Genomic DNA, 27661 nt, shown 5'->3' with positions numbered 1-27661 from the left:
AAAAAAAATTTATTATGCCCAAGACGAATTCATATGTACATGCATTCTGCCGCCTTTAAAAACGAAGCATTTTTGATTTTTTAAAAAGAGTTTAATTCAAATTTATTTTAGCATTTGAATCAGCAGAAAATGTTTGAAGTTGAAAAGCCAGTTTTATCTTTTTTTTCTTTTTTGATGACTCGAGGGAACTTATTTTATTTTAAAGAGAGGTTCAAGACAAGATCTTACGACAATTTATAAATTTTCCTTTGTAAAAATCAACATATCTGATACCGGAAAAACTGCGCACCTTTTTTTTCATTGATACAATACTCTCTCTTACAGCTCTTGGCGGAAATATTGTGATAAAATTCACTAGTTTGTAATGTCATCACAAAGAATATAGTACATATGTACATATGTAGGCTCAGCAAAAGCAAAAATTATGTACAAAAGTATTTAGATACATATATATATATATATGTACCGAACAACGCTCAGCATCTGTCTGAAGTCAAGTGTTGTTTATGCATTACGAGTGCATCACAAGCAAATTGTATAAATTATTCAAGTTTGAGTATAAATAAGTAAAGTTTATTTGATAAGAGTACTTGTTCGACTCAAAAGCATGTTGAGGTCAGTGGAAAAATAAAAAAAAAACAGAGGACTTTGTATTTAGTCAAAACACAGACCGCATTTATACGAACGTTTTTTAAGAGCGATAAGTGATTAAAAATTGATACTACTATTTCGAATATGATAAGTTTGTGCTGTCTATGAGTAGGTCTGCGTATTTGCTTTGGCTATTATTAAAATTAATTTCGATTGTTATTCACGATAAGAACTTTATATTTAATTTTCTAGTCCGATAATTTGTATAAGACGTCTAAAAGTTGTTCCTCCAAAGTTGAGCGAAACTGAATAATCATGTGGAAATTGAACGAACCCTAATTGATGTAAACGTTATTTGTTGTAGGCAGCAGTAGCAGTTAGCAACCGCCAACCAAAGTGTCCCGCCAGTTCGTGTCATCTTCCGAACCCGAGGTTCGCAGTCTAAAAAAATCCTGCCGCGTTCATGGTCGCTGACCAAAAAAGCGACTGCAGTCAGGATCGTCAAGTTGGATAACATGTGTGCAGTGAACGCCATATCTGCCTGCAGGGTAGATGCTCGTGGTTTCGAAGGGAAGTTTAGTGAGTTAGCTGTTGTGCCAGCTGCACCAGACCGCATCTAGTCTCCCTTAGACATTGTAGAGAGTCCAACGTGTGTTGTTTACTGCATTGAAATAAACTCCTTCGAAAATGGAGATTCTAAGTACGACTTGAAGATCTCCCAAGATCGATTCACATACTTGGTGAAATAACGCCTTTTATTTCATTTTTACGAAGAAACAAAACACCAATCAAACTATTAATGTAATTTTTAAAGCATACATACATTTTTCATAACAGTTTCAATATTCAGATTTATTGTGAATTTTCATCATTAACGCTACTTAAGAAAATGCTTAAGTTTTTTTTATATTTTTTTTTTGATCACAAATGAGAAAAAATGTTATGTTTTACTTCGAACCAACCACTACATAGTTTAAAAAGTGTATAATACAATGGAGCTTACATATATATGTACGTAGATTTTGTTGCAATACGGACGCTTTTTAGTTTTTTTTCTTTGTTTTCGCTAACTCTATATTTAACCTTTTTAGAAAAGATTTGCTGCCAAACTGCATATGTACTAATTTTTTTTTTCTAAAAGACTAATTAAGGAGTGCAAATTTTTTATGAAAATTTCCAAAAAGTTTGGAATTGCGATTTTTGGAGTTTTTGTTGTAGTATTAGCCACATTTTTATATAGTTATTGAATTCTTTGGTCTTTGCTCTATTAAGTTAGATAGGTGGGAGGTGTCAAGCCCCAATTCAAATTTCTTTAAAATTTTAGATTTTCTGAGGTAAACCCTAGATTAATATGCATCAATTGAGAGAAAATCGATTCACGGATCGAATCGGAACAAAAAATTTTACAAAACATCCGATCGGCAGGGCTCGATTAATGAGTTAGTATCAATAAGGGTCTCAGACTCTGATCGAATTCTTTAGAATAATCATATCAGCGATTTCCATCACATAGCGACATTTGAACATCTAGCTAGCTGCTAGCCATCACCACAGCCTTCCTAATCAGTTCATTTACTCGTAATTGAATTGATCGCATTTTTCCATTTTTGCCTTATTTTTTCATATTCTTTTGTTTGCATTTGCTCTTATATACATATGCATCGGATGGAATGTATTATGCATTTATTACATATGCGCTCTCAATTGTTTACATCAACATAAAGGATGTAAACAATAAAAAATAAATTAATTTAAATGTGCACGTACTACGCGTTTGTGTATGTCATTTATGAATGTAGCCGGGGGTATGCAGTACCTACATATTGTGGTACTCATATCAGCTAGAGGAAGTACAATTATAGAATTTGTTTATACAATGCATAATTTTTTATTGAGTGCTATGGAAATATGTACTAATCATTATATGTATTTAATCATGTTGTATTCAATATTCAATTTTTTCCTTATGTACCAGTCAGCTGACTGGGAAACGAAAGACAGTTCTTAGTGTTGGCAGTATAAATATGTACACTGCCGGAACAAAGTATTGGCACGGCAAATTTTTCACAATATATGCAACAATTTTCATTCTTATATTTTTCCGCTAATTTCATATACAAATATAGTTCATTCTACAACAAAAAACATAAAAATAAATTCCTAAACAATGTGCAAAACTCGCGAAAATTCAGCAAATTTTCATCAATACTTTCATACTTTTTTTGAGTATGCAGATTTGTAGCCCAATCAATTTTATTATAATAAAGTGCAAGTTTTAAGTAGCTAGGAATTACCGTTGATTTTTGGCAATTTTTTTTCACGCAGTCTCTTCCATACAAAAATTTTTTCTCGAAAATACTTTATATGGAAAAAAATGCAAAACACTTTAAACAAAATAAATTCTCAAAAATCAACGCGATTTTTGACTAACTCCGAACTTCTATTTTTTTACTAGAATTTAATGGGCTGCAAAACTGCATACTCAAAAAAATTCTAAAAAATTTGATTAAAAAGTTGAAAATTTTGATAAAAATTAGCTGAATTTTCGCGAGTTTTGCACAAGGTTTAGGAATTTTATTTTTATGGTTTTTGTTGTTGAATGAACCACATTTTTTATACAAAATTGGGGAAAAAATATTAAGAGTAAAAATTGTTGCATATATTGTGAAGAATTTGCTGTGCCAATACTTTGTTCCGGCAGTGTACTTTTGTCTTATCGTTTATTGAAGAAAATCCGGCTGCTGTGGCAAAGTGTCGTTGAACCATCGTAACCCATCTGTTTTTGGAAGTCAATTTGAGATTTAAGATTTTCTAGTGAAAATGGTCGCTGGACTTTCTATGTTATTGTTTGGAATATACTTAGAGCTACTTTTTTATGTCATTACCTCACTTGGACACACTTTTTTGTTTGGCGTCTACTTCTATTTTCTAGACGCTTCTGGAAATTAGCATTTAGTGGTTATTAGTGCATTTCTACTTACATACATATGTACATATGTCATGTGCACTAAAGCCAATACCGAATGCATTTGTTTACTTGAAGCACAATGCGTAACCACTAGCAACACTATAATAAATCGGTCTATACAATACAAAAGGATAGCATGAACTAGAAACATTTTCGTTCGTGCTCATGAAAGCCTTATTTATAAGAGCTTAGAGTGCACTTTGCGAAATTTATTCTGCAACCTACAGTGAATTGAACAACCGCCTCTTCGAGAAGCAGTAAATTCGCTTAAAGAGTTGCAGCGCTGTCAGCACCAGTCTCAAGTGGCAATCACTAATGTTAGCTACCACTTTAAATAATAAGAAATTATTACGAAAATAATTTAAATAACGACCAGAATTTTCCTTTACCAATTAACAAATGTGTAGTAATGTATTTAACTGCAACTTAACCTAAATATACAGTCATGGAAAAAATTAAAGAAACAAGAAATGTTGACAAGTTTTGGAGATTTGTCTTTTCTTATATAATATTTTTATTTATATTAATTTAATGGGCTACAAAACTGCCAATCCTTTGATACCATATTTTAAAAATTTGAAATTTTTTCGCGTTTCTGTTGATTTGTATGTTGTTTTTTATATAAAAATGATTAAACGTTTAATAAGCAAGAGAAAAATATCCAAAATTTGTAAAAATTTTTGCTTCTATTATTTTGGCACACGTAACTGCAATTCCATCAATTTTCTGGTAACTTACTATTATACTGCCTTTTTTCTAAAAATAAGCTTGGTATCCCCTTTATAAAAATTTTTATGTGCATATTTTATAACTTCTATAATCATGTATGACCAACATTCCACCAATAGGAATGAACACCTGTTTCATGTTTCACGCCATGAGAAGAATTTGCTGATTTAACACGAAATTCGCAAACTACAACGCTTGTTTAAAAATGTACATATTTAAATATGTACATACGTATGTAATTATGTCAGCCACCCCGTCGGATACATATACAAACATTAGTACAACCCATGCATGTACATTCATTCGCCATACAGATTTGAAATCACCAACTGTAGCGCTTTCTTCAGGCGGCAATAAAATCATTCAGTCATTCCACCACCAATGCTGCTCCCTCTTTATGGCTATCGATCCAATATAGAGTGGAGTAAAATACGAAAAAGAACCGCCGCCATACCATAACAAATTGCAGCTAGTAACTCCTCTTACTGGTGTGTCACTTGTACCGCATGCCGCAAATGCTAAGGACATACAAAATCAAATCGTTTGCCCGTTAACAGGAGTCAAGACACCGAGTTGGTTGAATGAGGAATGAAATAAAAGTATGTGCTCCAATATAGGCACATACAAACATACATATTTACTTACACATGAGTTTATAAGTCAAACAAATGATGACTATTTGAGGCGACTTGGAAGAGCAGCGACAGATGTGAATTGGTGGGTGTGTGCGCTGTTGTTTGTTTGGACGCAATTTCAAAGCAAGTTCTACAAACAATACCAGTTTTTGCTGTGCGGGTAGTGGCGGTTCTGATGCGCAGGCGCTAAGAAAGGTGTCAAGAGTAAAGCATACATGAAACTGCTGCGGAATAAGTGTAAAAAATTGTATTCAATTTAGTTATAAATGAAAATAAGGTGTAATATCCGAACGGCTTACAATAGCTGATTGTAAGCAGTTAGACCCGGCTTCAAATCGTTATAGTCCTCTAAAAAGACATACATGCATACACATGTATTGTATACATCCAATTTGCCCTTAACGCTGCCGGCTTGTGGGCTGATAATTAAAAAATTGATTTTCCCAAATAAACAAAATGTTGCATTTCCTCCAGAATAAATAGGAAATTCGGCCACCTTATCAAACTATATACATACATATGTATTTAATATTCATATTTATTTATGTAAAAACATTTTCAATACTCACTGGCATTCATTCATAATCTCCTCTTGGCTGCGCACTTGTACTGGTGCCAAATCCTCGACATTTTCCTCGAAATTTCCAAAACACTTAGTGATCTTTTCATCAAATGTATTCACTAAATCCTCAAGACTACCACCAAATGTCTCGGCGAAATTATCCACGGTATCACCAGTGGTGGAACGCTTATCGCAGCCATCGTCGCCTGGCGTCAAACCCACATCCAAGCCAAGTTCAGCCGCTAGCAAGGAATTGCAATTGGGGCTCACTGCCCCACCGCCAAACTTTTCGCCACAATTTGTGCCATTCGTCATGAGCACACCATTCTTGCTCACGTGCGCATCGCGTACAGCCTCCTCGAGTAGGCGTATCTTTGTCTCCTGCTTCATAGCTGGATCTTTTAGATTCAGATTGAGCGTATCGTTGATCGTATTCTGATTTGAAATGAAGTCACAACCGCCCCATTCATCTGTCTCCTCGAATTTAGCTAAAGGAGCTTCGAATTTCAGCTCGGCCATTTTGGTGCCGAGGTCACGCATCACGCACGTATGCTCCGCTGGGGGTGAGGCTGGCGCTGTTGGCGGCGTCTTGACGCTTTTACTGCTGTTGCCCAATAAAATAGTGCAGACAAATTACTAAATGTTTGGAGTTTGGCGTGCAACAAATACTAATTACAATTAATTTTTTGTATTTACGCAATTTTCTGTTTTTACTGCTTTATATTTTTTTGGCTTGCAAAGATTTTTCACTATGCGTAATGCCCGTTCTTGCAGCACGGTTTTTCACGATATTTCACTGGGGGTGGTGATAAATTTTCACTTCCTTATTTGTGTATAATTTTTTCACTTTGTAAACGCGATAACTAGACGCGCGCGTCATAAATTTTAACAAGCCTGTATTAACTTTGTTTTCTATGATTTCTTATTACTTAACTCACAATTTGATTGGAATTTTTATGTTGATTTTTCCTTTGGAAAATTCACAATTTCACTGAACTGCAAAGTAGCGCAAAAACACAACGACCAATTCTCTTCAGCTCTGCAAAGCAACAAAAACAAAGTATTGAAAACATCAAATGAAATGACACCATGCATTAAATTCACCACGTTTGGTTTAACTCACCACTGTGCAGACAGTGTGTTGTGCAGCTTTGTACAAAGTGGTCTGGTTGAAATAGTGTAAAATTTTCGAGACAGAGTGGCAAATGTTACTCAATAAGTTAAACAAACTTTGATACGCGGGAGAAAAATGAACAATAACGCTTATTTATCTACGTTCTTTTTGTAAATAAATTTTCTTAACTTAGTAAACTACAACGGAAAATATTTGCAGGTACTCTAATTTCAATAGCTGTATTAAAAACGTCACCCTGTCTATGGTACCAACCGATTCCGGTAGTGCATTTTGATCCCACACCAGTGATGGAAAAGTAGGCACAATATTGCCAATTTTGGCACTTTCATTCTTAGAGGCACTTTTGGCACAATTCATCCTGTTTGGGCACACCATAAATTGTAAAAACTTAGCATAATATGCCAATGTATAACAAAAAATCACATACTACATTACAGATTAAAAAATTACAAAAAGAATTTTTAGAAAGATTATAAGTTTGTAGTTTTATAGTCCATTTAGTAAAAGTGCCACTTTCTGCAAAATCCCATTGATTTTTGATATGTTTTTTTTTGTCAACGGTGTCATAAGTTTTTATCAATTTAAAAAACTTACGAACATACTTTATATTAAAAAAATGCGTAAAATTGTAAACTTGGAATCTCTCTAAAAATTCTGGATCAAAAGTTTTCTGTTGCAAAATGCTGCTGAATTTTTATAATTTTTGTGTAAAGTTTAAAATTATGATTTGTGTACATATGTGCATATATGGTGTTTATTAAAGTATGATTTAGGCTTTTATATAAAATCAATAAAATCATTATTTCGCATATAGGCAGAGATATATGTGTAAACACCTCAGAATATCTATATTTCGGTGTATTTCCAATTCGCAATTTGAATAATGTGTTATTTTACTATGCATTTATATATACATATATGCATGTATAAGGAATCGTTCATCAAAGCGATTTACTGTAATAATTTAATTAATTAATAATTATTATAAATGCAATTTTTTTAAATATATTGTTTTTAAAAGGCCCTAAAAGAATAAAAATCAATTTGTGCCACCCTCGTATTCTTTTCGGCACTATTAAGCACATTTTTAAATTCCATCCCTTCCCAAACCGATTAGAATGACGGGAAATGGAAATCACAAAAAGTCGGTACAGAAGTGCGAGAGCGGCTGGTAATGCAGAATCAAATTTGCGAACCTAATGCTTGAAACACAATACCAGCGAACGGCAAACCGCAAATTTGGGCGATGCTGTCGTTCGCATTAGTGTAATTTTTTTTATACATACCGCATTAAATCCGATTTCGCATTTACAATTTGGGTGACCATATTTAAAAAAAGCGAAACCATATTTAGAAATGAGGAAATGATGACATATATAGATATAAAATAAAGAGAAATTATTAAAAATTGTTTTATTTTAAGCCATATTTAACCAATATGTAACTCTATCGTGCAACCAACATCCATAACTCGTGTTTTATGTTGTTTTCTTCGTAAACTTTGAAAGCAAAAAAGAAATAGGACCACTTTTCGCAGGTATAGCCGCCATCGCTCAGCGGGGCGATAGCAATAAAGCCAAGCGAATTCAATAGGGTTGTGTTGGGGCGACAGCTCAATTTTTCGCAGTGGAAATCATAATTTCAAAATGATGTGTTTGTTGTAATTCTTACTATCATTGTGCGTATAATTTGTTAGTGTAATTTTTTACTTATGTACGGCCAACACCACCTTATGAAATGCGCATGAGTAAATCTATCGCACGAAACGCGCAATGCGAACTTCGTATTTCGCATTGGCTGTGGTCAATTTCACGTGTGTGCTGGTGTTTTAATTTTGACACTGCGAATTTCGCAATGGTGAGATCGCAGTTCGTGGATATTGTGTTTCAATCATAAGAAATCGCAAGCGAAAGGAGCGAAAAACAATTGCTCCAGGAAAAGAAAAACATGGAAAATAGCTTATGAAAAGTGAAAATTGACTAATAAAAGGGTAGGCAGAACCAACCGGAAAATCCGGCGTGCTCTTGCAAATAAGAAACATTAAAATTCGAATGAAAAAGTGTTAACTCAAAAGCAAAGCAACATAAAAAGGTGGTGCAGCAGCAGCTGAAGCTCTCTGCCACTAATTGCAAGACCACAACAACACAATCGAATAACAACAACACGGCTAAAGGCACCTTGCAATCAACAACGCTACAAAAACAACACACGCAAGGCAATCGTCAAGGGGCTAATTGCGTTCGGCTGGGTGTGGGGTTGTTGTCAGACCCGTTGGAGCGGGGGTAAACAAAACGTATACTTGGTGGAGTTCCGTGCAAATTAAAGAGAACTTGTGGTCAAGTGAATGAAATGAATAAAGAGCGGTGTAGATATATTAAAATAACAACAATACAGGAGCGTCATCTCAAGGCAGAACCGCATTGCTAGCAGAGCCAAAAACAGCAGTTTTTCATTGAATAGGTAGCAGGCAGAAACGGCGGCAGCGGCGTCAGCATTGCTGATGTGAGTGTACACTAGAGATGGGCGCGGGATATCGGACCCGCGGGATTGATTTCAAAATGGCCGGGATGGGCGGTATCGGGAAGATCTTTAAAAATTTTGCGGGCGGGACGGGACAAAAATACTTTCCCGACACCCGAAAAATTTTGCACTTCGAAAGTTGAGAGAATTTTCCTTAAAACCGTTTTATGAAAAAGCGTTTTTTTATGTTTTAGTGAGACGTCAAAGCAAGAAAAATGTCCGAAGATGCTATTTCCTTCATTGTTTATTTTTTTTTATTATATAAAGTTAGTTTAGAGACATGTGAATTAATCTTAGTTGTAGACTTTGGGACCGACGGGCCCCGCGGTACAATTCTGAAAAATGTCGGGGGGTGCGGGTTCGGAACTTCAAAATTGAATCGCGGGATGGGCGGGTTCGGGACCTAAAAATAATTTCGGGATGGATGGGATCGGGATTGAATATTTAGGCCCGTGCCCATCTCTAGTGTACACAGCGGTAACGACGGCATTGAGTATGCCAACAGAAGAGTTCGTTCCATCAAGACGTGAGCAAAGCAGCTGAAGAAATACAATAAGGATTCGGGCAAAGAATATATCTATAAAATGATGCAATTAAAAAATTAAAATTAAAGCATTTAATGAAATTTAAGTGCAAAAGATGTGTATAAAATTATTTAAATCGAACTAAAGAAGTGAAATGGAAAAAATTTGCTAAAATGAAATCGAGACTGCCGTACGTGAGGTGATGATGTATGGTCTTGGAAATGTGCGGTGAGCTGAGGTGAAGACAAAGGCAAGCAGCGCTGGCGCAAGCAAATTGGATGTATGCGTGTGTGAATAGGAAATAATTGTACCAATACGGAGTTGAAATAATACAAATTGTTGGCTGAAATATTTGGGAAGGAAATATGTACGAAAACCGCATTTAAAAGTGCAAATAAACTTTAATTTTTTTACAAAAACAGCTAACATGTGAGCACATATAAAAAGCAATACAATTAAACACTTATAGCTGAAGAAGAAGCAGAATAAGCAAAAGTGTAGATAAGTAATACAAGAAAAAGCAGCAACGCTAAGAAGCATATCATTATTTCGTTCAAGAGCAGAAAAGTGGCTGCCGAGCACAGAGATTTATGTATGTGAAGTAGTGCACATAAAAAATTGATTGAGCTTGAAAACGGAAAAATATCAGAAATACTTGTAGGACAGTTGGTAATCTAGAAGATCTGTGAGATAAACTAAAATCTAAAAAGTACGTTAAAAGTGACCTAATGCTACGTGTATGCCGCGCTGTAATTAGCCAGTGAACGTCAATGGTGAAAAAAGAAGTGGCGACGTGTGGGAGGGGGCGTTGGGCGTAAACAGCTGTGGTCATAGTATTTGTTTTTTTAAAGGGCGGACATTGAGACTAGAAATTTAATGATCACAAGGGCGAAAAAATTGATTCTTTGGCTTGAAATTTAATTAAACAGTATAGTGCTACCTACTACATATATTATACAAATTCAAAATGTCTATTTCAAGTGCATTTTATAGGAAAATGTTGTAGTTAAAAAAACTGTGTATGCACTGATTGGGAGTTCGTAATTGATCTTCGGACACATATGCCTACATGTATGTATGTATAAATGTATGTACATATGTATACAGGTACACATTTATGTTTTTGGCTACGAATTGGCTGAGTTGGAAATAAGAAAATATTTTGCAAAGAAGAATCAACTTGAATACCTTCTAAGATCAAAGTCAATCACTGTACTTTCAATCTTGTGACCCTATACACTAACACCAAAAAAAATCATGACCACCGCCGATTGCATGGAATCGCTGCTCAGCTCTATGTCTAGCACATTTGATGCTGAATGCGCTACGAGCACCGCTGAAGGTGGTTCGTTACTCAATCACGATTTGGCCGAAGACAAAACATTGAAATGGCGTACTTTGGTGAATAATCAATTCGCATGTAAAGATAAGGACAGAAAAGTACAACCAAACAAGCAGCAAGCGACAGCTGCAGAGGCCAACAGCACTCTACAAGAGGAAAAACAAAGTCAAAATAGCATTACCACCAGCACAAGCAGCACTACCTCCAGCAACAGCAACAAAAATAACAATGAAGATATAAAATCGGAACCACTGCCAAAGCAGGGCGATAAGCAGCTAGAGGATGGAGGAGCAGAACACAAGTCAGTAGATAAAGTTTCACCTGCACATGATATAAGACAACTCGAGCAGGAAGAATGTATCGCAACCGCAGACTTCATGGAGGAGCAAATGAAAGCCCTCTTGGCCGATGATGAAGACTTGCAACACCTCAATGAAGCTAACACAAGCACCGCTGCTGCCCATGAATCCCAAAATTGTGCGCCAGCTGTTAGCAAGGAGGAGGCAGTAGCTGGCGATGATAAGCTGTCCTTGCATGAAAGTGAATCCTCCTCAATAGTAGCAAGTGGCATAAGCGATGATGCGGCAAGCAGAAAAAGGCGTAGCAACACCAGTACAAGCAACAGCAACTGCAGCAATTATAACAGCAGCAGTAGCAATGCGAGCGTTGGCACACTTGCGCAAGGTCAATCGGACGAGAGCTGCTTCCACGATGGCGGCGTAACGGAGATGAAACGTTCATGCAATCAGGTTGTTACGGTAATGCCAGAAGTACAATTGGAGCAGATAGTGGTAACGCAGTCAGCTGATGTCATACCGGAAGGCGGTTTAGTAGCTGCAACCATAACAGCGGATGCTGCAGATTTGCTTTTAGTAGAATTAGATGCAATCAAGAAGGATAATGACGATGTGGAGGAGCAGCAGATGGTCGTGTCTGGAGTAAACGATGACCCTTGTGATTTGCCGATTGATGGTAGCTTAACTACAACCATAATAACAGCTGTAACAGCTGAATTAACGAATGGTGAACAAAACGTGGCCTTAGCCTGCAGCGACAGTTGCCAAGAAGGTGCACAAAAGAGTGTAGATCAGGGTGCGGCCACAGTGAGTGAGAATACGAAAACCAGCGATAGCACTGAGGACCACAACGATGTTGCTGATAAAAATGTAAGTATGGTGTGTTTTAAAGTAAATGTTTTTTTTATCTTTAAAAGCTATTTTTAAAATCACTGCGTGAGGAAGGATGGAAGTTAGAAGAACTATAAGAGAGTAGACATTGAAAAGGTTAAGTAATATAAATATGTAGGCACGTGAAGTTTGCAAAAAGCTGTAAAATCAAGCTGTGGTAGATATACATATATGGGGAGTGAATAGGTACGAGTATTTGACCATGTATTTGACTACGACCGATAGAGACTAGAGATCACATAATATTGAAGAGTATTATTCCACAAAAAAAAACACACGAAAAGCTTTTTTTTTACTTTTGTAGAAAAAATTTACTTACATATATTTTTTTAAATTTTCTTTTTTGTCTTTATAATTTTGTCGTTTGAAATTTTGTATACAATCTTCATTATTTTGTTTCTTATAACTATTTTATAAACTTTATTAACTAATGTCGTTTTAGTTTCTACCCAAAAATGTTACCTTCCCATTGCCCTCTCAGCACAAATAGGTACTAAGAACCGGGGAATGAAAAGGCAACAGTTTTGTAGAAACGAAAACGCCGTAAATTCAAACATTTAAAAAATAAAATCAAAAACAGATAAGGCTCATTAAAAAGGGGCACATAATACCGTTATTAATTCCACTAACATTTAATATATTATTTTATATTTTATTTTATTTGATTTAATTTTTTTTCGTTTTCATCGGCCATAGCAACGATGCTGTTGCTTACTCATGCTCCAAAAAGGGGCAAAGACTTGGAAGTTTCATACTAAACTTATTTAGTAAACATACACTCATATGTTCATATAAAGTTTTTTTAAGTGTATAGTTTAGCAATGCTCTTCGCTGCTTTTATTTCGCTTATAGCGTGTAATTATTAAGTTTTTCCATTTTGCTTTGCATGCTGTCGGCTGTGCTTTTGCTTATTTGCATGTGTTTTTGTTTTTAGCCGCTACCTTTGTTCCGCATATTTTTCATAAATTTTACTATACAAATTTTCAACGAAAACAAAGAGCTCAAAGAAACCTGGCCGAGAATTCTGCTTGATTTTTCGCTCTCAAAAGCTCTAGTGTATGCATATGTGGCTTTTATCGTTTATTACAATTTTTTTGGCCCCTTAAAATTATATATCAGTTATTTGTGCATACATTAATGCGGTTATTAAATTAGGCGATCGCTTTCCTACTTTGCTTTCAACATTTGTTCGCTGAAGCTTTTAAGTGGTTTGCAATAATTTTAAATGAATTGTTTATTGATCTCATATAACAGAAACCTTTGAATGTACATATGTATGTATGTATGTACATATGTACATAGATACTTAACCTTTAAAAATTTAAGAAATCATATCATTAATATTTGCACTCGTATCAGGGAATTCCCTTACTCGTTGTGGGGTTTGCTCGTGAAAGCTTTCAATGTTATGTTTGTTTTTTTATCAGCTGAACATAAACTCTCACATTTTTATGCGTGAGTGTATTCATGCATTAAAGTGTGAATATGTGAAAGATACTAACAAACTGGTAATGTACAGTAGCGGCAAAAAATCAAACAAAAATTGGCAGGAATATTACACAGGACCTTGGGAAGAGATTCAACTCAGAGAGCTGTAAAAGGACGCTCACTTGAAGGTAAAAATTCGTCGAATTGTAAGAAGGATTTACGTGTGAAAACAAAATTTATAAATAAAAAACGAAAAACAGAGAAAAAATAAATGTATTAAAGTAAAAAACCATAATAAAATTAAAAAAAACAACAAAATAAAGTGCAAAGAAATTTAATTGAAAAATTTTTATAAAAACAAAAAGTGAAGAAAAAATAAATGTCATAAAAACCTAATGAAAAATTAAAAAAAAAATAAATAAAATGGCAAAAAATCCAAACGGCAAAATAAAAGAATTGAAATACAAAACCAAAAATAAAAATAAAAAACAACATAAAGTAAATAAAAATAATTTAAATAAAAAAAATAAAAATAAAAACAAAAATAAAATTAAAATTAACAAAAATAAAGTGGAAAATAAAAAATAGAAGATGATAACAAATAAAAAATTACATTAAAAAATGCAATTCCTTAAAAAAGTCAAATTAAAATAAATAAATACTACATATTAAATAAATACGTATTAAAAAAAAAATTTAAAATTGGCGATAAAATCTGGAAAAATTTAGCTTGGAGCTATTTTTATAACCGCCAGTTTACGTTTACAAGCTCTCGGTTTCGAAACGCATGCTTAATGCTAATAAATAATATAATTTCATATACATATGTAATGGGTTTCTTTGGGCTTAAATTGGGGTCCAACTGAATAAAGAAAATATGTACATATTTTTCGAAGGTAGTCGATGAATGTTGATTAACATTTTTTTGACTGAAATGCTGATAAACTGGGAATGGCTTCAATTTAAATTGGCAAAAAAGCTTTGTTGGCTTCCAAATAAGGTCGGCAAAGTAGACTATGGTTCTTGTTGAGATTATTCTAGGTAAGTTAAGGCGAAGTACGATTAGCTGGTTTGTCAACTATAAATCCATAAAAGTCCCTTAAGAATTTGCAGTTAGGATAGTCGCGACTTAAAGCTTTAAAATCCTTAATTTCCTATATCTTTCCCTTTCCAGGCATCCAATGTGCGTGCGGCCAGTGTCAGCCCACTGCGTCGCTTACGACGGACACGCCGTTTTTCTGAGGTAGCCATTTCCAATGAAACACTGCCACAGGTCACCACCACAAATGCAGTGACGAAGATAGAAAATCTGGATATTACTGCTGAAGCAAAGGCACAACTTCCGGCAAAGGTGGAAACGCCAACAAACCCAGCTCCTGTACAAATAAACGATGTTGAACTGCCAGTGACGACTACAGTGGCGGCTGGCGCGCTTGAAGTGGCCGCAGCTGCAGCGGCTGCTGCAGCACAAGCGCAACTACAGCAGCAGCCAGGTAAACGTGGGCGTGGCCGCGGTAGAAAAATTACTGTTACGATGGAGGGATTTGAGCAAAGTGTGGATGTTGCGATGAAGGAGGAAGGAAAGCAACAGTTATTGACAGCACAAATGCCCTTGGATACACCAACAGCAGCGACAAAAACCACGACGATGCCGGCGCAAGAGCGCAAAATTGTAGGACGCAAGCGCAAGCAGTTTGAGGACAACAGCAGCAATGTCGCTACAGAAATTGCGCCAGCTATTAAAATTGAGCCGGATGCTAGCGAGAGCAACGCCGGCAAGGACGAGGCGCTTAGTCCCACTGTCACCGCGGCAGTAGCTGGTAATGGAAGTGGCGATAGCGGTAAGCGTATGCGACGTAGCGTCCGGCTGGGCAATCGTGCGGATGTGGGTGTGACGTCCGCTAGCATCGGCAAGCAGCTGGTATGTTTGCGTATTTCTTACTTTCTTTGTACCATAAATTGCTTTTTATTTCATTGTGTGTCTTGTAGGAGGGTCCAACACTCGAAGAAATCAAAATTGAACCAGTAGCAGCCAGCACCAACACAAAGCCCTCGCTGTTACTTACTGATCCGCTCAGCTTAACTGAAGCGCCGCCCCCGAATACAGAAAGGGTCCCTATTGCCGTGGTGGAAGAGCGCACGCCGCCAAAGAAGAGGGGACGCAAATCGAAACTGCATCACTTACAGCAACAACAGGATAAATCACAGTCTTATGCAAACAGCGAGAGCAGCGATCAGACACCGCCAGGCTCGGCAACAAAGCGCGGTGTTCACAGCAACAACGATATGGTCATTCCGAAGCGCTCGCAGCGACGCATTAAACCAACCACGAAAATACTTGAAAACAGTCAGCTGCGCTATGAATTCGAAACGAATAATATTGTGCGCTTGACGCAGACGCAAAATTGGGAAGATTGCGGTGGGGGTGGCACGCAAAACACAGGTGCAGGCGAACCGGCAACTGCCGGCGGTAGCCACGCGGAAACGGAGAAACCTATCAGGCAGCCGAAATCTGAGAAGGCGGAGCGTGCAGATATCAATGAAGAAAAGGCAGTCGTTCCCAGCACGAGTTCCACTAAGAAAAAATTATGCCCCAAGTTGCTGCGTGATATTGAAGCATCACGGGCTGCGCTGCTGGCTAAGGAACAAGCGCAGCTGGCGCGTCCTCACTGCCCGGACGTAGAGAAATTTCTCAGCGAAATCAAGGTTGCGAAGTGGCATACGAATCGCTTGACGGAGGAGCGCAAACTAACAAAGAAGCAGCTGCGCAAGTTGGCCAAGCAGAAGGAAAATAATTTGCGTAAGCTTGGACTGCGTCGCAACACCACTGATGAGGCGAGCGATGTAGAAAGCTTGAGCGACAATGAAGAATTTGTGCCGACCACCCGCGTGCAGGTGGAGCGCCGCAGTCACACATTGCGGCAGCGCGCGATACGTGAGCGTACTCCTACGCCAACAGCGGCGACGACAGCAGCACCACAAGTTCACCAGCCGGCACTGATGCGCGCAGTAACCACCTCGCCGACGACGAGCACAAAAGTGGGGCGCAAACCACAGGCGCGACAACGAGCAGCCACCGCCGACAAGCAGCCAGCCGCAGCGCAGAAACGTTCAGTGAACACGGGTGCCGGCGCTGGCGTGACCAAGCCACAACTTTCTCAGGTGGCCTCAATGGAGGTAATTGAAATCAATGAGTCCTCACAGGAGGTGCAGTCGTTGCAATCACCCAAGAGTATTTCGACCGGCGTTGGACTGGCCGCTACTGCAAGCGCGTTAAATGCCATTGGCACTGTGATCACCATGTCAATGCCGTCGCCGCCAACCGCTAGGCAGGCAAAGAAGCCGCAGCGCGGTTTGATCTGCTACTGCGAGCAGAAGACACAATTCTACACTCGCAATACACCCGATACGGCCTACTGTTGGGCCATTGACAATATCGAGGAGCAGAAGGTGGGCTGTAGCAATCAGTTGAACGGCGAGGTTTTCAATTTGCTGCGTCCAAGTCAGCGCGTCAGCTACATGGTGCTTTGCGAAGATCACAAGAAGCGGCTGCGAACGCATAATTGCTGCGCTAGCTGCGGCATATTTTGTACTCAGGTAAGTGGGAACGGAGAAGACTTGTTGCAAAATATTTTCGTGTTTGGATTTTCAATATCATTTCTTAATTTTCTTTTTCAGGGTAAATTTGTGCTTTGCAAGCGTCAACATTTTTTCCACACCGAATGCGCTGAGAAATTCATACTCAGCAGTCCCATCGATCCGCAACAGCCAGCCAGTAACTACACTAGTCCTACATTGGTGCTGAAGTGTCCGCACTGTGGCATCGATACGCCAGAACGTACCTCCATCGTCACGATGAAATGCCAAACATTGCCTGTATTCTTGCCTAGTCAAAGAGCGCCAAAAATGTATTAAAATTATTATAAAAATAAGTTTGCGTGACATGCTAACCTCCCTTTCGTTTATAGCAAACCTGCAAAACTTTCGTTGCCTGCTTTGAGTGGCGCTCCACAACCCAACGGTCACTCCAGCGCCGCGTTGGGTGTAGTTGCGAATAGTGCTACATCCGCCAGCAGTGGCATCGTTGCCGCTTCGTCGCTTGCTGTTGCCACCAACTCAGTGCCTAAACGAACGAAATCACTCCAAATAAATTTCGAACAGCTGATACCCGAATCTGTAATGAATGTAGTGTTGCGTGGTCGAGCGTCGAGCACCAGAGATGGACGCCGTGGCGCGAGTAGTACACGCAGTTCCATTTCGGAATTCTCCACGCGTGACATGTACTACGCGGTGAAGAATGATGATCTCGAACGAGTCGCGGAAATACTCGGTAGGTGATTTGGGGAATTCTTCCGCTTTGGGGTTTTCAACTTCAAATATTCTGTACCTTCCTTGCAGCCTCCGATTTCGATGTTAAAACGCGTATGCGCGAATTCCTAAATGGAACTTGCTTGCATTTGGTTGCGTTGTCTGGCACTTTGCCCATGGCTTTTCTGCTACTTTGCAAGGGCTATGCGAAAGAATTTGTGAATATGTTGGATCGTGAGCTGCGTACAGCATCGATGTGTGCCGTTTTGGGTGACAAGTGCGAAATACTGAATTTGTTCATACAATGCGGCGCTGATTTGGCGATAAAGGTAAGCTGGGAAAATCGTTTAGGGAAGTGATGAGTTGAGAGGTAAAATGATAAACCGAAAATGGTTTACTTATAAACTAATCCTAAAGAAATTGGCTACGAGTTTGGAATTTTGGAGTACTTTAATTTTTAATTTTTTTTTTTTAGAATTTTTTGGTTCTGGGTTTATGAATTTTACTTTCTTTACTTCCATCTAGGGTTTGGATGGCAAAACTTGTTTGCACATTGCCGCCAAATTGGGAAACTTGGAAGCGGCTCAAATAATTGTCGATAGCTATAGATCATGTCGTAGTATCTTAAGCTTCATGGATTTCATTAATGCCCAGGATGATGGTGGCTGGACTGCTTTGGTATGGGCCGCGGAATTGGGGCATACGGAAATTGTGAGGTAAGGCAAAAGACAAAAAAATAGACAAAAAAGCCAAAATATAAGGAAGAATTATATGAAAAACATTAAAAAATAAATAAAATAAAGAAATAAAAAGATAAAATGAATAAAGAATTATAAAAACAAAAAGATTAAAATAAAAAAATAAATAAATCAATGAAAATAAATTAAAAAATTATATAAAAAATAACAGTTTGTATTATAAAAATCTAACAAATCAAAAAAAAATTTAAACCAAAAAAATTTGTAAGTTAAACAAATCAAAATGTAAAATATTTAACAAGTAAAATGAGAAATGTAATAAATAATAAATGTAAAGAAAGATAAAATAGAGTATAAATAAAAGCAAGAAATGATAAAACAAATAAAAAATGTAAAAAATAAATAAATTAAAAAAGCACAAAAATAATTTCGGAAAATCCCCAAAAATTAAGTAGATAAATAAATAAGTAAAAAAAAATATTGCTTTATGCGTAAAACGTATTTTTCCTGATGTTTGCATTTTTTGTTTGTTTATTTTGCAGTCTCCTCCTAAACCACGGTGCTGATCCGAATATTTGCGATAATGACAATAATACCGTTCTACATTGGGCCACATTACACAACAATGGCTTGGATACGATCACAATGTTGCTGCAGGCCGGCACCGACTGTAATGTGCAAAATGTGGAGGGTGATACGCCACTGTAAATACAGTCCTTTTTTAAATTCATTTTATTTTGCATCCTCTATATCTATCCCTTTTTCCCTAGACACATCGCCTGTCGTCATTCCATCACCCGTCTGTGCATTGCACTCATCGCAAATGGTGCCGATTTGATGGTTAAAAACAAGGCGGACGAGCTGCCATACGATTGCATACCGCACGAAGATTCGGAGTGTGCGCGTACTGTTGGTTTCAATATGCAAATGCGTTCATTCCGCCCACTGGGGCTACGCAGTCGCATAGTTTGTGATGACATATCGAATGGGCGAGAGGCGCGACCCATACAGGTTGTGCGCAATGAGCAGACATTTTCTCGAAATGTAGCTGGCGGCGAGCAAAATGGTGGTAGTGAGGCGACATCAGCCTCTGTTGCAATTGTGAGCCATGACGAATCAGATGAGATTATGTTGCCCGATTTGAAATATATTAAAAAGTCAATAATATTGCAAAATTGCACGCCAATCGATTATCGAGTGGCGCAAATGCGCATTTGCTCGTGCTTGGATGGGTAAGTGGAAAGATTGAGTTTAGAAATTGAAATTGATAGCAATATGTTGCTACTTCATTTTATGCAGCTGCATTTCCTCACAATGCCAATGCACAGAAGCATCCGGCCAAAATTGGTATACTGCTGAAGGTCGCTTGTGCGCTGATTTTAATTTCGAAGACCCAGTGCCAATATTCGAGTGTAATGATGTTTGCGGTTGTAATAAGGTGAGTCAATAGTAAAGTGCCAGCTGCTGCAGCTATCAGGAGATGCTGAACGCTTCTTATGTTCATAAAAATATTTGCTATTATCTTAATTCTCCTAGCAACTTTTCCTTTCATATTCGTCTTCATTTCCATTTCAGCTGTCATGTCGAAATCGCATTGTACAAAATGGCATACGTATACCACTACAAGTGTTCGAATGCAGCGATCCCACCAAGGGTTGGGGTGTACGCACGCTGGTGCATATACCAAAAGGCACCTTCGTCTCAGAATATATCGGCGAAATACTTAGTAACACAGAAGCCGATCGACGCACCGACGATAGCTACTGCTTTGATTTGGAAAATGGTCATTGTATCGACGCAAATTACTTTGGCAACGTTAGTCGCTTCTATAATCACTCATGCGAGCCGAATATAGTTTCGGTGCGCGTATTTTTCGAGCATCAGGATTATCGCTTTCCGAAAATAGCATTTTTCGCCTGTCGCGATATTGAGGCGGGCGAGGAGTTGTGGTGCGTATGATGGGGTTTTTCTTTCTATTTATTTAAAACATCGCACGTATTAAAATCTTCCCGCTTTTCAGTTTCGATTATGGCGACACATTTTGGCTGTTCAAAAATCGTCATCTCTCCTGCAAGTGTTTAGCGGCTGCTTGTCGTTATGCGGCTGCTACCCCTAGTGGTGAGGGTATTGATGTTGAGAGCACAAATGCCACGTTGTTGCCCACGGTTTCACTCAGCGTGCTGCAGCAAGCAAACGAGGTGACCGTCGTAAGTGTTCAGACAGCGACAGGCAATAGCAATTTAAGAAATGGTCATGCTGCCTAAAGGGTTTAGGTTTTTTTTTTGGTTTAGCTTTAGTTGTTTGCTTTTTTGCAAAAGTAACGTATGAGGTTTGAGTTGCTGTGTGTAAGTTGATCTGTAAAATAATTTTTAACATTTAGTTTCTAATACTATATATAAATATATTACTTATATTATTATGTCCTCAGAGTTTTTATGTGCTTTTGTATAAAAAATATAGCGTAAAATGAAAATAGCATTTTTATAGGTTTGTTTTTTTGTTCTTGTTATAAATATATATAGTAGCTCACGCTTGTAATATATAACGTTGCCTGCACTATTTACTGCCAATTTATTCTTTTCTTTACTAACTTTGTTTTGTTTGCGTTTGCTAATATTTATCTATAACTTAATTTCATTACTCATATCTACGAAGTAGTCATAGAAATGACTTTGTAAAGGCTATCTTACATATACTACATACTTATATGTACATATACATAAATACGTATGTAACAATTATACATAATCATAATGCTAAAATAAAAGCACTCTGCACTTTACATATATATATACAGTCAGCGTCAAAAACATGCATACCCTGACGTTTTGACGATTTTATTAATTGCTATTTTCCAAACCAAATTTATCTTATAAAATTATAGTTTATTTAACAGCAAAAACCACTTTTTTTATTACTTAGAAATATTTCGAATATGTAGTTTTGAAGCCCATTAAATTTCACTACGATAAAGTGCAGGTTACAAGTCGCTTAAAATAACCGTTGATTTTTGAGATTTTTGTTTTTTGTCGACGGTGTTGCGCATTTCCTTCCATATAATGCCCGAACGAAGCCTATTTTTATATGGAAGAAAATCGAATTGAAAATTTGAAAATTCCGGTGAAAATTTCTTGATATTTCTTGCATTTTTCCGAGAAAAAAATTTGGGTATGGAAGATATAAATAAAAAAAAAAAAATCGTCAAAACGTCAGGGTATGCATATTTTTGACAATAAGGAATAACTGCTAAGGTCGAAAGATTGACGTTAGTGTAACACATCATTCCCATTATTACCCAAACTCAAGGGAATTTTCTTATTCCTTAATTTCCTTATTGTCACAGACAGATATATGTATTCTTTCAACAAAGTTTATTTAGTCGGTCAGAATTTAAATTTTGTAATTGTATGCCAAAAGTGCCTTTGGAATTAATATGAGTTGACGCAAAGCAAGTTGAATTAGAGACTGAAAGAGGCGGGTTGCAGGCGAAAACTTTGTTGAAAGAAAATAAAAAACACACAACACATAGATACATATGTATGTACATATAAAAAGCGGGTTTCTTAAATAATAAAATGTCTAATGTGGATGGCTTAAAGTGGCCTTTGGTTACTATACCATATTATTTAAAGTATGTAATGTCCATTATTTAGTTTCTTCTAATATTAAAAATATTAGTCAAATAGCAATGAAAGAGAGAGAGAAAAAAAAACAAAACATTTAAAATTATTAAATAATTAATAAAATCGCTTGACATATAAAAATACTACTTTAATGCATACTTGAAAAGGTTTGAATAAGGTAACAAAAGCAAAAAATTCATAGCGTAGAAATATTATACCCACACAAAAAGAGAATATAACCACTTGTTTGCACATAATCTAATATTTATTTATAAGCAATTTATTTAATGACAATTTAAAATGTGAACAATATACATATAAATGTAAAATATATATATATAAAATTAAAACTGTGTTGTTCTTTTTAGATTTCAAAAGTAATTATCTGGAACGTATCCGAAAATGGCAAAAATTCCATATAAAAATCGTTTATGCATTTCATTAATTTTCGGTCGTGTTTTTAAATAAAATTATCATTTTCGGTTACGAAAAATTGGCGGAAATTGCAAATATTTTCTTTTGCCGGATATGAAAACTGTACAAAAAACACTGTCAAAAAAACGTAGTTCCTCTGCTGGCTGCATTAATACACGTGTTTTTAATTTTTATTTTTCAAATTTCTTCTAATTTTATAAATTTTTTTCAAGTGTAATTAATTTTTTTCTCTTTTTACGACTTAAATTTCGTATCTTTTATATACTTTTTAAATGTTACTTTATTTTTTAATATATTTTTATTTTATTTTTATTTTTTCAATTATAAGTGCATTGTTAGTAAGTTTTTTAGGTTTTTAAATGTGCCTTATTTACTATATAGCTATTTTTGGTTATTCAAAAAAAAGAATCTTGAAAATTTAAAATAATAAAATAAATAAAATTAAAATTTAATAACAAAGATTAAAAAAATACATAAGCAAGAAAAACATTTGTAGAAAAAATTATAAAAACCAAAAAAAGATAAAAATAAAAGTATAAAAAAAAATTTAAGAAAGTAACAAAAAGAAAGAACGTTACGGACACCTTCCCACGACAGTTCCTTACGTAACCGGAACGACCCAGATTTATACATATCTGGCCAAGGACTTGTCACTTCCAAACACTTTGGGAAATTTGTACGCTGTTACAATAAAACCATAACGGGCAAAAAAAATTAACAAAAATGTAAAAAACTAAATACAAAATTTAAAGAGGATAAAGTAAAAAACGGAATTAAAAAAATTGAACAAAAATGTTAAAAATAAATACAAAATTTAAAGAAGATAAAGTAAAAAAAACGAAATAAAAAAAAATATAAAAAATATAAGCAATCAATAAAGAAAATATATTTTTTTATATAAAAAAGATTTTTAGAAAACTAAATGTTTCCTGAAAATAAACATGCTCATTTTGAAATTTCCGGTCGTTTTGCCCCATTCTTTTTATCCGACTTCACATATGGCAAATTATTATTTTCACGAATTCTTTCGCATCTTTTATACGAACGTCCTGCAAAATAAAAAGTTTTAAAAATTTAACGTGGCGAACTCAAAAATATCTACGGGACGGCGAAAGCCACGTATGCAGATCTCTAAACATCACAGCTCTTTTAATTCTGGACCTATACTACATATTTACTTATATTTTGTGCTTAAAACGTAATCAGTTGCCCATTTCATTGACCAAGCAAGAGAAAAATCCACTGATTAATCAGTCACTTTTAAAATCTAACATTGCAAAGCAGCTAAGTTTCTGTGCTAAGCTATGTATGTACATTAGAGTGGTCCAATTATTGTATGGGGGAAAAAAATTTCATCCTAGAAAACGGGGCGACCCCTTAGTTTTTTTCCTTTTGATATTTGTAATATCTATACCAAATTTCAGTTTTCTACTGCAACCAATACAGGGTGCTCAATTACCTTGAAATGCACTACTGAATCGCTGTGAAACTGGCAAAAATATTGGTGATTTTTATAAGAAGCTTCTGTTGCCATGACAACTGAAGCTTGTGATATTTTAATAGACAATTTAAATTTGAAATGTTCTCTAGATTAAAATATGAGCATCCTCTAAATTTATATTTAGATACGTAAGGTTTGGTACCAGCACCTCTTTCGGCAAGAGGAAAAATTTTGGAAGGTGCCCCAAACCCTGTAGACTTTCAAACTAACAGCCCTTCCCCTCCGGCACTTTGAAAATTTACTTCGTGAGGACCTCACAAATTGCCGCCCTAGCCATGCCCTATAATAGCCAAAAATACTCGATGAAGATAGTAATAAATAGTTCACGCTAGCCAGTCTAAACAGTCTTTGAAAAGCTAAAAATTATTCTCGTCTTCTGGAACAGATCAGTCTAATGATGGTTTTTTGAAAAAGTAAAAAAAAATTGTCATCTACTGGTTCGGAATTTTTAGTCTGTTCGCTTAAAATTTCCGTCTAGGAAACGAGCTCACGGCAGAACAATGAAAGACGAGTTCTTGGCTAGATATAGTCCACTCTCCATATTATCCATCCCCGGTCTGTTTTCTTCTGACAAAAATTAACCTACAATAGTCGGCTGAAGAACTGCCTGTTTTGATTTTCAGATCATTCAAGTTATTTCAGAAGTTTTAAATGCCTTAAAGAAATTTTCTTGTCCAGGAAAAGTCTCAACTATTTCCAAAAGAAGATAAATGTACTTATCCTCTGATATGTAGAAGTGGTAATATGTACCTATTGGTTGTATGATAGATGGTGACGGTCATAAAGAGGCTTTGTATGTTCCACTTTGGCATGCTATTCCAAATTTAGGCAATCCTCTTTGAGGATCTCAAAAGAGCTTCACTAAAAAATAGCTTGAGAATAGTAATATGACCTGAACTAGTAGCGAAGAAAGCTAATACATTCCACATATCCCGAGCTCCAATACTTACTTCAAAAATTCGCTCATCAAACGTTGCACTAGTTAGTCTAAATTCTACAGGTCCGGTAGGTCGAACCGTCCTCTGACGAAGTAATGCAATAGCGTCCACGATAAAGTTATCGTCCAAACCTTTGACGTGATAAAAAGTCAGAATTCGTAACCGCTGACATTTCCCAACAAATACCAAAGCATCCCTCACATCAACTCTTGGACCAATATAAAATTCTTCCAACTCAAGGAGATTACCAAATATGGCCAGTGAAACTGCAACGCTAAAATGCACGCCAGAAAAATGCAAACATTTCAGCCACGTCAATTTCGATATATACTTAAGATCTCGCTCCGTCAGACTACTTCTTCGAATAAATAGTTGGTCTAATTGTGTTCGGCGATATAATTCCTCAAAGAACAGTTTTGCTTGGTAGCTGCCACAGTTACAGACACCCCAGTCTGCGGTTTTGGAGGCGTGCTCAGTCGAATTCTTACCACTGCTTATGGTCTTACAAGCGTCGCATTGGCGAGTGTGGAACCCACGTATGTCGAGTATTTTCAGTTGCGATAGTGTGGCTATTAGTTGCCAAGAGGGATCTGTATTCCATTGCACCTCTAGTTCCTCAAGGTAAGTTAATTGCTCGACAATTTGCTGAGCAAAACGCTCCGAGAACGCTGAAGAGCAGCTGCGTACTTTCAGACGTAGTAATTTGTTGTACCGCGCAATGTTAAGCAAGTACTCAGGTTGCAAAGAATTAGCCGATTCTAAATATAGCGTCTTAAGACTGTTCAGTTCGTCAATGTATTTTCCTGTGGGGTATATGAAGAGAAAGGGCTGGAGGTAAATTTATGAGATGGGTAATACGCAGTTGTCTTACCTGTTAATAGATAACTTGTTGAGCATATTAAAATCTTAAGATTTGGCAGCGGCAACAGCGCCTCCAAATCTTCGTTGTTAAAGTCATTTAGTTGCGCTTCTTCGATTTCTGGATGGTTGTGACGTAGTGCACGCAGCAAGTTCCGATCGCATTTGCTTATATTGATCTTCTTTATGGTTTTCATAGGGAACTCCTCAGTGCCAATTAGAGCTGCGAAGCGTTCAACTATGTTATCGTCTAAGCATTTTTGCTCGCGAAATTTTATCATTGATTCATGACGCTCGTAGAGCTGGAATACATAGCGAAATCTTGTGCAGACATCGGGCCAAAAGTATGTGCGCGTGCCCAAGTCTAAACGTTTTAGAATTTTCATTAAACATTCGTCATTGAGGTCGAGTATTGTTGTGGTTGCTGCCGTATCCATTATAGGGCTAAAGGGAGGAGAATGGAAATGTTATGTTGGGAAAACTTGGCTACCCCACGAAACTTTTTCAGGCCATAAACCTACTTAAACTGAAATAACGTATATAAAAGGAAAAAGTTGTGATTAAGCTAATTTAAAATTTCGCTTGAATAAACTTTTATTGTTTGCCGCACTTTTAAAATCGCAAAAAAAATAATATTTCGGGAACGGAATGTTGTTTTTTGCGTTCCTCACGCTCTGGGCACTTTTGACACATTTTTGACAACTGTTAGAGAGTAACTTACTTTTGATCTCTAATTACCGAAACAGCTGGGAAAGCGTGTGGATTAAAGCCAATGTATAGCCATTCTGCCAGAAAATTCACTTGGACAGCATTTTAGGGTCACACAAATGTCCGCCGAACGGCCAATTTTAGTATGTGATGAACTTCTCCATGATCCTTAATATATGTACAAACATACATACATACGTAGGTATAGCCTTCAAAATTAAATCTTCAACGAATTAGGCTAGGCTTGTGAAGGAAGCTTTTATACTTGGTGGTTATTACAATGTTTTTCTTTTGTACGAGGGTCGACCCGGTCTAATGTATGAATGTACGTACATATGTATGTATTTACCTCTGTGACTACATTCGAGCATATAATTTGTTCGTTCGCCGGAACGGAAATGGACGAGTATTTTGAGATTGGGATACGGATATAGGGTTGCAAGTATGCTTGATTGTAGTTGCTTTTGCTAAATTCATTGCTAATGATAATTTGACTTTTAAAAAATTATCTGCAATAGTTAAATAAAATACTGAAAAAAAAATTTTATATTAGTAATATGTATGTACATATTTTACAAATCTTTTGAATCAAAGTACATATTTAGTTTTGCCTAAAATATCTGAAATTGTCTACTACAAATTAAAAAAAAAGTTAAATATTTTTGTTATAAAAAATAAAACAAAAATGCGTAAAATACTAAATATTAATGAATATATCAGAAATTTTTAACACTAGAGTGCACGCGCTCTTTTTTTACACCAATGCACGCGTGACGTACTATAGTAGACCATTTTGAAATGTCAATAAAGGTTTTTTTAGATATACATATATATTTTTTATAATAAAAAAGATATACTCATTTATTGCATTTACGACCACAAACATACATTTTTTCATAGCAAGTAGGAATTTGAAATAAAAAATAATTTAATTATGTAAAAGAAAAAATAAGAATAATTTTACTTCTTAG

General features: G+C 36.3%; 2 protein-coding genes across 4 annotated transcripts in view; one reads left to right on the top strand and one right to left on the bottom strand.

Annotated features, from left to right (window-relative positions):
• Positions 1 to 6523, bottom strand: part of LOC118748684 (fasciculation and elongation protein zeta-2) — a 46735-nt gene extending 40212 nt beyond the window's left edge. The window contains exon 1 of the mRNA XM_036483285.1: positions 5493 to 6523. Coding sequence (XP_036339178.1) covers positions 5493 to 6025 — 533 coding nt within the window. The 5' untranslated portion in view covers positions 6026 to 6523. The remainder of the gene's footprint in view (positions 1 to 5492) is intronic.
• Positions 6524 to 8550: 2027 nt separating this feature from the next.
• Positions 8551 to 21700, top strand: LOC118748683. Of its 3 annotated transcripts, none has more exons than XM_036483284.1 (13): positions 8551 to 8610; positions 10087 to 12172; positions 14796 to 15542; positions 15611 to 17218; positions 17300 to 17529; positions 17590 to 17951; positions 18020 to 18258; positions 18455 to 18645; positions 19170 to 19331; positions 19398 to 19859; positions 19927 to 20065; positions 20203 to 20576; positions 20648 to 21700. In XM_036483284.1, the coding sequence occupies exons 2-13, from the start codon at positions 10922 to 10924 to the stop codon at positions 20889 to 20891; spliced, it is 6009 nt and encodes a 2002-aa protein (XP_036339177.1). In that variant the 5' UTR covers positions 8551 to 8610; positions 10087 to 10921; the 3' UTR covers positions 20892 to 21700. The 3 variants fall into 3 exon arrangements, with proteins under 3 accessions (XP_036339177.1, XP_036339175.1, XP_036339174.1); XM_036483282.1 differs by lacking the exon at positions 8551 to 8610 and adding an exon at positions 8620 to 9080 and having other exon boundaries at positions 9665 to 12172; XM_036483281.1 differs by lacking the exon at positions 8551 to 8610 and having other exon boundaries at positions 8620 to 12172.
• The last annotated feature ends 5961 nt before the right edge of the window (positions 21701 to 27661 follow it).

Source organism: Rhagoletis pomonella, unplaced genomic scaffold (assembly GCF_013731165.1).
Source record: "Rhagoletis pomonella isolate Grant_MI unplaced genomic scaffold, Rhpom_1.0 Rhpom_scaffold_00013, whole genome shotgun sequence".
Lineage (NCBI taxonomy): Eukaryota > Metazoa > Arthropoda > Insecta > Diptera > Tephritidae > Rhagoletis > Rhagoletis pomonella.
The sequence above is the reverse complement of the archived record's forward strand: the minus strand, read 5'-3'. Positions and strand labels throughout refer to the sequence as shown.

What these genes read in the sequence shown, in the direction of transcription:
- LOC118748683 (XM_036483284.1), top strand. Translation starts at nt 10,922, where the DNA reads ATGACCACCGCCGATTGCATGGAATCGCTGCTCAGCTCTATGTCTAGC. An exon ending in ATTTGCTCGTGCTTGGATGG is followed by an intron (nt 19,860 to 19,926) that starts GTAAGTGGAAAG and finishes CATTTTATGCAG; the next exon opens with CTGCATTTCCTCACAATGCC. An exon ending in ATGTTTGCGGTTGTAATAAG is followed by an intron (nt 20,066 to 20,202) that starts GTGAGTCAATAG and finishes TTTCCATTTCAG; the next exon opens with CTGTCATGTCGAAATCGCAT.